This window comes from Lygodium microphyllum, chromosome 24 (assembly GCF_053477565.2).
Source record: "Lygodium microphyllum isolate KBCC chromosome 24, Lygodium_microphyllum_v1.1.10, whole genome shotgun sequence".
In the NCBI taxonomy this organism is placed as follows: domain Eukaryota; kingdom Viridiplantae; phylum Streptophyta; class Polypodiopsida; order Schizaeales; family Lygodiaceae; genus Lygodium; species Lygodium microphyllum.
Genome location: NC_141158.1, coordinates 108,288,532 through 108,299,617, shown reverse-complemented (window position 1 = coordinate 108,299,617; position 11,086 = coordinate 108,288,532). Strand labels below are relative to the sequence as shown.

At 41.9% G+C, this 11,086-nt stretch overlaps 1 protein-coding gene across 1 annotated transcript; it reads right to left on the bottom strand.

Moving 5' to 3' along the window:
• Positions 1-2,423: 2,423 nt before the first annotated feature.
• Positions 2,424-7,913, bottom strand: LOC148015504 (uncharacterized). Its single transcript, XM_087665217.1, has 2 exons — positions 7,806-7,913; positions 2,424-3,313 (listed from the first exon to the last, which is right to left on the bottom strand). Exons 1-2 carry the CDS (start codon positions 7,911-7,913, stop codon positions 2,570-2,572), a joined length of 852 nt encoding a protein of 283 aa, XP_087521343.1. The 3' UTR covers positions 2,424-2,569.
• Between the last annotated feature and the right edge of the window lie 3,173 nt (positions 7,914-11,086).

Genomic DNA, 11,086 nt, shown 5'->3' with positions numbered 1-11,086 from the left:
ACCTCTTAGAATCCTTGGCAGTTGGAGATTTAGCAAGAAAAGAATAGATGAACTTTATAAGTTTTGTCTTGTAGATGTTTGAAGCTTTTTATGGTCTTTAAGAAAGGTAGACTAGTTGCATATGAGTGCTTTTGGTGGCTAAATGCTAGTCTCCCTAACTAAGGCTATAAATAACTTTTATCATCAATGCTTATGAATGGTTGCATTATTCGAAAAAGGATGCATAAACATACCTTAGAACCAAACACTTCAAGAAATAGCTCATGGAGCTTCAAGAGATCATCCTTTGATACGATCATGTTGAACCATTGTATCATCATCACCAAACATGTGCCTACCAAAAGCAGTCATTTGGCAAGGGAAGACCTTGCATGGAACATTTTCCAAGTCGCTAGTCCATATTTTCAAATAGAGGGTCTATATTTTCCTTAGATACTAAATTAGGATTTGGCAAACCTCCAAGCGACTCTCAAAATCAAAAGATGCTTCAAATATGCCTCAATTAAAAGTTCAAGTAGAATGTGTTTAGTAAGTTTGTCGGTAAATAAGAAGGATTTGAAGAATAATGTGCTTATGAAGAAAGCAAATGAAGAATGAAGTTTTACCCTTCTGAACTATTTCATAACTATTTTGAGGTTAAATTTTACACGATATTTTAATAAAATAGTAAAGAAATGTTCAACAAACATTAGTTATTTATGTACATTATACACACACACACACACACACACACACACACACACACACACACACACACACACACACACACACACACACACACACACACACACACACACACACACACACACACACACACACACACACACACACACACACACACACACACACACACACACACACACACACACACACACACACACACACACACACACACACACACACACACACACACACACACACACACACACACACACACACACACACACACACACACACACACACACACACACACACACACACACACACACACACACACACACACACACACACACACACACACACACACACACACACACACACACACACACACACACACACACACACACACACACACACACATATATATATATGTCGTATTGATGGGAAAATAAATTTAGCTTAGTGTTGTTGATAAGAAATTAGCACTGGGGAAACACACCACAAAAGTAAAATTTTGCTTGTTACAAGTCTAAGGTATGGCATGAATGTTACCACTTCAATTAGATATCCTTGAGAACCAAGTTGATAAATTCACACTTCAACATGTCTTGGACAACTTCTTATGAGCTCAGCTACACCCTTAAGAAAGCAACCAAGAGAGTAGAATATCACCCTTTGACCAAGTGAGTGAAAAATCTACACATTACTTGGGGGGAAAACCAACTTCAATTAAAGCCCAAACCATTGTGTGTGGGTGAGAAAGTGGAGCTTATTTCAAGGAATAAGCCCAACTTATCAAGAAAGTAAACATACATTGAAGTGTTACACTTTTGAGCTACTTTACATCATTTGAGGTTAACTTTTGCATGGCAATTAGATGAGGTGTTGTAGTCGTGGGAAGAAGTAATTTGGATCATGATCAAAGCATTGTTTGCTCTATTGCATGATTGATGTTGGTTAAAACGGTGTTGTTACTAGCTTAAAATTAGCATTGGGAAAGCACATCAAAAGAATTGCAAAAGTTTTGCTTGTTACAAGTCTAATGTATTGTGTATTGGGTAAGTAAGAACCACTCCAGTTAGAGATTTGTTGATAAACTCACAATTCAATGTGTTTTCTACAGCTTGATGTGAGCTCAATTGTCCTCGTTATCAAGAAATCAATCAAGAGAGTAACTATCACCTCTTAGGGCGATTCAACTTGATGAATCACATAGCTTGTGAGCTCAAATGTGCTCATCATCAAGAATCCAATCAAGAGAGTAATTGTCACCCTTTGAGCGATTTTTGCTAATTTGAGGGCAAGATCTACACCATAAGTGGGACAGCTACTATACTTCTCTACCATTTGAAGAGAGAGCTGGTCTTAGGGTGAGCTTATCGCAATGAGGGAATAGATAAATAAAACGAACAAAAAAATGTTAGGGGGCTCGCCGCTCTACCACGATGATCGCCTGTCGTGCTGAACTTTGAAGAAGATGCCAATGAGGCCGAGGACGGCGACGCCGAGGAGGGAGGCAATGGCGATCCCGGCCTTCTGGCCCCCGGTGAGGCCTTTCTTGCCCTGCGGGATGGGCTCGGAGAGAGGGGGGGCTGAGGGAGTAGTAAGAGCAGGAGGAGGAGGAGGTCCAAGAGGAAGAGGAGGAGGGATTGTCGTACCATCGGGTGGAGATGGCGGAGAGAGAGGAGACGGCGGCGGTGGAGACGACCCTAGTTTGCGCGGCGGCGGTGGCGATGTTGACGGAAGAGAGGCGGCCGGCGGTGGAATTGACGGAGGGGGCGCTAGTGGCGGGCTGGATGGTGACAGAGGTGGGGCCGGCGGGAAGCTCGCTTCAGGAGGAGAAGTGGGCGGCGCCGCTACATCTGACCGTGGGCTCGACGGTGGCGACTGGGCCTGTGGCGGCGGCGGTTCAGACGGCGGCGGCGCAGGTGGTGAAATAGCCGGCGGTAGCGGAGGCGGTGCTAAGCTTGACGGAGGAGGAGACGCCGGGGACGGTGGAGCTGATGGCGGATTCGACGCAGGCGGAGCGACAGGCGGCACCGGTGGGGATGACGGCGGGGGGCTTGACCCTACCGGCGGACTCGACGCAGGAGGAGCGACAGGCGGCGCCGGTGGGGATGACGGCGGGGGGCTTGACCCTACCGGCGGACTCGGCGCAGGAGGGGATGTAAACGGCGGTGGGGACAACGGCGGGCTTGACGGAGGGGGAGCTAACCCTGCCGTCGGTGGGGGCGACGGAGGGGAAGCTGACACTACCGCCGGCGGCGCTGAAATTGACGGCGGCGGGGGAGAGGACACTGCCGGAAGGGGGGCCGGGGGGGATAAAACTGCCGGCGGGGGTGCAAGAGTTGAGGAAGGGGGAGGCGAGACGACGGGTGGAGAGGGAGTCGTTGCCACTGGCGGCGCGGCGGGTGGGGTCAACGTTGACGGAGGGACTGAAGGGGGCGGGGTGGATCGGGCGGGGGGGGGACTTAGGGGGGTGATCGGTGACGGCGGCGAGGCGGCGGAAGCGGAGGGAGAGGGAGGTGCATCGGACGGTGGGGGGGCCGAGGTTGGCGGGGCGGCTGGAAGATCCTGGCCGTTCGTTCCTTGAGGCGGCGGCGGCAGCAGCAGCAGCAGCAGGGCAGCCGCTGGAAGGAAGGGCGGCGCTAGCCTAGCGGCCGCTTTGGCGCGTGGGCGCTGAAACATGGCCAAGCCCTCAAGGACAATAGTTACGTAATATATCTGCAATGCCGCCCTCTTCTTATCGATGTAGTTGTGTCACGTGTGTGTGTGTGTGTTGTTCGCAGCGTTTGTGCGCACGACGAAGTCGCCCCTCTGCTACCACACCGCGTTGCCACCTCGGGTAGGGTCCTCACTCTCGCCCCCTCCCCCCTTTGTCCAAAGGTCAAATCAAGCTTTTCCCCTTCCATGCATATTGCTTCTACCTACATTTGGCCCTACATATTGAATCTTGACTTCAGGCTTTAACGTCCCTCTATACTTGAAAGTTTATGTGAGTATTTCTTTCTCATAATATATGTTTCACATAACAAAAAGGTTATGAGGGCCTCCTTGCACCCAAGACTCCTCGAGGGAGGTAAACTCTACTCCCCCGCTGGCCCTAGGGCTGCACCCTTTTCTTGAAGATTTCGAATCACTAAAAAGCATTTCAAAAGAGGATATATATTGTTGCATGTTGCCACGCATGAAAGCTTCTTGAAGTAGAGCTAATCCCTCTATTTTTGGTGATGCTTGCTTTACTTGTTGGGGTCCCTTGTTTTCAAGAGAAAACAAGTCTAGTTTCTTGGCCACACTCCCTATAACTTCACCCCAACAACCTGTACAGGTCAAATGGACATGTGCGTGACTCGTCTCTTACTATAACCTCAACATGCCCCTTGCAAAATGCAACCACTTCAATTTTGATAGGAGACACTCCAGCCAATTGATGAAAACCTCATTAATGCTACCCCTACTAGTGCTTCGAAGGTGCAACTCTGCCTTCTTTCTCTATCCCTTTGGACAGTGTTGTAAGCGTAGCCCCTAAGGTGCAATGGGGCGCTAACATTTTTCATGTTTCACGCTTTTTTTCCCCTATGCTATACCTAAATTGCCATTACATATACGTCTCTCCAAGGAATTCACCAATGCAGCTTGTGGAGACCACTCTACTTACATTAGCAACACATATCGTTAATATTCACAACTAACATATCATGAACAATGCCATTGTTAACAACATACTAGCAAATCTTCATAGAACTATATACATCCTATTAACCTTTCAGTCAAGACCTACAATTATGAAGCTACACTAGAGTTAGGGATGTAAGATCTAAGAATAAGTATTTACAATCTCTAGTCTATTCCCATCCCGCAAGCTCAACATTTCCCTTGCACTAATCTTACCAAAGATTGGATTAAGCACTAGCAAGGACCCAAGGGATCTTAGTCATGTGAAAATGCACTTACTTTCACATTTTACATGTAAGTTTTCAAAAACCAAGAAGAGTGTATTACCAGACAATTACATATTGAACATTTTAGTCTTTTAGTTTTCCCCAAATTTTGCTTTACTGAGAATCCTTTAAGATTTAAAATTCCAAGACCCTCCGTCCTTAAACTTGAAGCATTACTATAGTGTTTTCCATTTTACGAGTTTGCACCTCACTTTTCTTATTATAAAATAGACCGTGTAAATAGTTGCAAGTAGTAGGCTTTATTGCTCATTTTGTAGATTGTTACAACTTATTTATCCTTCCCCAAAACATTAACATTCATTGGACAACTAATCCTCAAACTTCTATTGACAATAGTCCCATGCACGTCCTTTCCCAAAAGCTAGACAACTAGTGCTTAATTTTCTACTAGGCGCTCCGCGCCTAGGCTCGCCCCAATGCGGGCGCAATTTTTGCAGGGGGTGGGTGCTGGACACGTGGCACCCGCCCCCCACCTTTCCTTAACTAATAGTATAGATGGGCAACACTCCTATGCATGTTGAGAACACAAGATTTATTTTCTTTCACCCATCTCTTGCAAAATATTTCTCTCTCTTTAAGATTTTGAAAAGAGTTAAAGGAGAAGAATATTAAGTTCATCGCAAAACAAACAACTCCACATCTTAATGTGCTAGAAAATATCAATATAACCAAGAAAGGAAGAGTGTTCTAGCACTACTCATATTATCAAGGGTGCATAAGGTTTAGATGAGGGTAAATACATGTCCATTACAATTATTGAGGGTATTGCCTTGCATGAACATATTGCATAGTCCCAAATTAAAATCAAAGCAAAGACCTCATACCTATGCATAACATTTGCTAAAAATATGAGTAAATCAATTGTAGGATCCAAATGGCTAATGATATTCAAGGTTTAATTTCCTTGCAACATCATTCATTTAATGTTCACATGTTGTAAAAACAAAGGAACTAAGGATATTTAAAGAGGAACTTCCTTAGAGCCTAAGGTGCATGAATTTAATTGCCTTTTCTTTAAAAATGATTATTCCATAAACTACACATTTTTTCATTTTTCTTTCAAAAAGTTTTAGTATAGATAGACTACACTTTCCACGTATGACACATCCATCCAATTTTGGCCCCCACATGTGTGCTTCCACACACAAATGCACATCCATTCATGTGTGCACATGTGCACACATGCACACACATCACACAATTCAAAGCCCAAAATCCTATCGAGCTAAAATGAAGTATGAAGGCAAGATATTGTTGCTAATGCCAATGATTTGCTAATCAGTTTGTTCTTCTTCCTTCTTGGGGGAAGCCTCTCAAGGAGTACGAGTTTGAGAGATGATTTTCAAAGACTTATCAAGATATGGAAATGCTAGTGAAGTGCTAGTTTGTGGGCCATGGTTTCTTCTTTATGCAAGTTGGTGCCATCCTTGAGTGTCACTAATTTTGTGTCATGCCTTTGCACACCAAATTTCTACTATAAGAGATCTTGCAATATGAGCATGTGTGGTGTATGTCATTGCTAGATTGCATGAATGAAGAGATTTATGCGCTAGTTGAAGTTCTTGGATGGTTTGTGTATGTGCTGCAAGCAAGGAATCACATGCCTTCATATGAGAGCATCAATTGTTTGGAATCACAAAAAGGACGTCATTGGTGTGCTAATGGCGTTGAGATCATCACATTGATGTCCACTTCATATCCTTCACGTATGTTGTCTCTATAGGACTTTCTGGGCATGATGTGTAATGTATCTAACATTTGACTAAAGGTAACTTGTTTGTCTAACTTTTTTTCTATCCAATACAAGACCAAATTATGGAACTATGTGCACGCAAAGTAGGATGCCAAAAAGCTCAAAAAGTGGAAATTACTTGTATAATACCACACTTTAACAACTAATAAGTGTGGAAATTTTCCTTTATATCCCTAAGTGTATTTATGGTTCCTTCTTACATTGATTGACAATGAATTATAACATTTGAGGTATGTGAACCTCCTTTTCTTGCAATCAAAGATGGGGAAAACCCTCTTGATAAACCTTTGGAAAATGTCATTTTAAGGCATGAGAAGGGATATTCATTGTAGCCCAAGGAATGTCCCTTCGTAGGGGGTGGAATCATTATGCAATAAAGAAGATGATAGAAGAACAAGAAGGAGATTTGAGGCACAAGGGAATTCCCCCAAGGGAGGATTTGTTTTATTGAAATTTTTATATAAACAAAAATTGTGTCATGCCCTTGGATAGCCATAGCTACATTGCACACGAGTGCACGCACACAGGCGCACATACACAAAGCTATGGCACATCTAGCAGATATGCAATGTATTTTATTCAACCTTAGAGACGAGCCCATGTAGGTCAGCAGTCCTACATAGAGGAGAGAGACCTATGTCAACACTAAGGCCCTACATAAGTATAGGCTATGTTTGGGCCCATGGATGCAAAAGGATAGAGAAGGACCATTACTGCAAAAGCAAACGAGAGTTGTCTATGCAGAAGAGAGAGAGAGAGAACCTTGTGAGGAGAGAGAAATTGGCTGCCAACAATCAAAATGTGCCGAGTACATGGACTTGGACCATTTCACCTAGCAACTCTATTTGTAGAGACATTTGAGCAACTGACTAGAGTTGCACTTTTCTCGAAGTGAAAGTTCAAGTGACCCTTCCACATGCCATTAACCTTAACTTCAACGACTCGTGCAAGTCAAATTGACTTGTGTGTAGCTTGGGCCTTTAGGTATGAGTGGTCATGTGGACTATGTGCTAAGGGTTGTTATTATGGCAAATTAGTTCAATGGTTTTAGCAAATGTGAATCTCAAAGAGATGGCCTCTCCTTGGATAGATATTATCTATACCACCAGAGTTGTTCGTGCTCGCGATTCCCTTCTTCTAGTCTTGTAGCTATGTGTGTTTTTAAAGCCTTCCATTTGTAAATATTTCAATTCAATAATTCAAACTTCTTAAAATGTGTGTGTGTGTGAGTGAGAGAGAGAGAGAGAGAGAGAGATCAACGCCGTCAATATGGGCCTCAACGTCCCCTCGCTATCTTTCCGTCGTCATCCAACGTGATCGTCAATAATCATCGTCTTCTTCACTTTATTAGCAACCCCCCTTACCTTTATCAATATTCTGTTTGTATTTAATGTTAAATAACCATCAATTCATCCTACTTTGATAATTGCCTTATCCCTCCCTCCCTTCTCAAAGGCTGCCTTAGTAGCCGCAATATCATCACTCCTCTTAACCCCCTCGTACTCACTAGCATGCCAACGCATGTCCGACGAGTCCATGGTAGCCCAAAGAATCTCAAAGATGAGCCCTAGTTACTGGGACAAAGCTGTTGGGTGTGGGGGCAAGATGGTAATTTTGAGCCAATTTGAAAAGGAATCTAATACTTTTCATAGAGAAAAAAGTTTTAAGAAATACAAGAATATACAATCATATAATTACTTTATGCTTAAACTTAGGAAATGACTCAATCATAGGAGCTTCAAATATCATTTATAAGCTCTTATGACTCAAACATAGGAGCTTACAAGATCATTATTCATCAATCGTACTTGTCAAAAAGTCAATTCTTAGAGGTATTTTGAATAAACCGATAAGGGCTTAGTAAAAGCAAGAAACTATTAACGTATAATCCTTGTAAATCTATATAATATGGAGCCTTAATGCCAGGGGACTAAAGGCAATCTTTGGCTGCCCTAGGAGGGAAAAAAGAATCGTCAATAACCCTAAATTGCAACCATAGGGGATTATTTTTCTACTATTGTAAATTAATCAATGATTGCCTACTTATGCTTAATGGGTGAATTGTATCTTTGGTGAAAGCAATGGTAGCATCACAATGCAATAACCAAAGGTTCTTAGACCTAAGAACATGGGAAGGAAGTAGCTTTGGGACAATATCTCCCAGTTCCTTCAAATCAATTAAGATGGATTATGAGTTCTTTAGTCTGAGAAGCAAATGGAATTTACCTCAAAAGGTTATTGTTTTGAATCTACTAAACTAAAAAAAGCAGGCGCCCCAGATATTTATTTCTCAATAAGTTACCAAGCTTTATCAAGGTTTAAAGTTAGAGTTAAAGAGTTCAAGTGAGACCTAAAATCACCCTTATTAGAGCACATTTTAACAACAGCTAAAGGGAGTGGAAAATATCCTTTATACTCCTAGGTAATTTATGGTGATGGACCATGAATTGTAAAATTAGCGGCATTTTAAACTCCTCCCTTGCAAGCAACAATGGGAAAATCCCTCCTTATAAGACTTGGAAAAGTGCTCTCAAAAGACATAGCAAGGGCTATCCATTATCTCTTCGAGAATGCCTCTTACAAGGGGGTAGGGTAATATGCATGGAAGAGGGGAGGAGTGTCTTAAGGAAAAGGGAAATACCACCTTAGAAATTATTTATTTTGTTGACAAAAACATGTAAACAACAATTGTTTGCAATAATTCCTAGACTACCACATGCATGTGGGTTCCCCCTTTAATGGTGGCTAGGTTGAAGGCCCATGTCACCTACCATACATGGTAGGAAGACCTTAGAGACCTTCACAACTACATAAATGAGGGGGTGGTGGTCATTAGCATGGCCTAGCCTCTTACCCAAGAGATTCACCTACACTTTGTTGCACAGAGAGAGAGAGAGAGAGAGAGAGAGAGAGAGAGAGAGAGAGAGAGAGAGAGAGAGAGAGAGAGAGAGAGAGAGAGAGAGAGAGAGAGAGAGAGAGAGAGAGAGAGAGAGAGAGAGAGAGAGAGAGAGAGGGGGGGGGGGGGCTCTAGCCCCACATTAGTGCACCAACCAAAATAATTAGCCACGGCTACTAGTTGTGGCCATCATTTAGCTTAATGGCTCCACTTCATTTTCTTTGATTTTGACTCCTTCCCAACAAACACTACAACAAAATAGGAGCAAAGATGCAAAGGTGTGATGCGCTTTTATAAGCACGTCAACTTATCTATTAAAAATTCCACTTATATATACGAGATGCTTGGGGCTTGCAAATTCTTGTTAAATGCACACATATCCACCATAGCCTCTAGGCATGTTTAAATCAAAACCAATTGTTAGAACATGTGCAAAAATGCACAAGTTAAAGTTTTCGAATATCTTTTTTAAAACCCCACCTTCTTTTCAAATCAATTTGAATCCTTGTTTTGAGATGAACATAGTGAGAGAGGGACTAGGGAAACACTCTAATCGACAAGATACAAGATGAGATCGTGAGCTCCCATGTGAGAGGTGTCATGGTTGAGAGTTTTCATGGAGAAAGCACATTTGATTCCTAATCCACTATTCTTCTCCACACACATGAAGGTGAGTTCATTTTATTATTCTTTCCCTTTCTCTTTTCATCTTCTTCATTCTATTCTTATTTCTCTTCTTCTTCATTCTCTTGTTTGTCAAAGGAGGTATTCTTATTTTTCTTCTTCTTCTTTCTCTTATTTGTCTAAAAGGAGGTGGGCTTGAAGGAAGGCAAGGCAAGCTCCATAGGTTTCAAAGCTCGTATAAAGAGATAAATTCCTCTTTTCCTTTTCTTTTAGTCTCTCAATGGTTAGATTTGCTTTGTTTATGTATATCTTTCTACTTTTGAATAAGATAAGCTTGAAAAAGCTCTTTGCATAGATCGTGTGGAGGCGTGGAGTAGGAATTGTGTATGTTTCCATATTTAAATATGCACAAGATCTTCAAACATGCAAAGCCAATAGGAGGAGGAACTATCACAAGAGAACAAGTGCCCCGGCCCCTACAACCCTCACAAATCTATTGCATTGATCCCACCTAAGATTGGAATAAGGCATTAGCAAGGACCCAATAGATTTTAGCCATGTTAAAATGCTCTTTCAAATTTTGCATGTAAGTTTTACGAAAGCCAAGAAGAGTCTATTACTAGAAAATTTCATGTTGAACATTTTCGTTTTTAGTTTTCCCCAAATTCTTTTTTACGTGAATCCTTTAAGATGTGAAACATCAAGACCCTCCATCCTCACACTTGAAGCATGCTTATAGCATTTTCCATTGTACAAGTTTACACCTCACTTTTCTCTCTATAAAATAGACCATGTAAGATAGTTGCAAGTAGGAGGTCTTATTGCTCACTTTGTAGATTGTTACAACTTATTTTCCCTTCCCCTAAACATTAACATTCACTAGACAACTAATCCTTAAACTTCTATAGAAAGTAGCCCCATGCACATCCTTTTCCAAAATATTGGCATTCACTTGACAACTAATGCTTAGTTTTCTATGGACAATACTTGTATGCATGTTGAGAACACTATGTTTCTTTTCTTTCACCCATCTCTTATAGTAATCACATTTAACATCAAAAAACACCTTTTTTTATAATGCTATTTCATTTCAAAAAGAAAATAAATATTTACAACATCACATGGTAAAATGGTGCAATTGGCTAGTGGCCTCAAGACAAAACTAAACCATGTTTTTCAGTTTCTTACAAA

Coding starts and splice junctions, on each gene's coding strand:
- LOC148015504 (XM_087665217.1), bottom strand. CDS start 7,913: ATGGACTCGTCGGACATGCGTTGGCATGCTAGTGAGTACGAGGGGGTT. Junction 3,314..7,805: donor AGAAGGGAGGGAGGGATAAG/GCAATTATCAAA, acceptor AGCGGCCGCTAG/GCTAGCGCCGCCCTTCCTTC.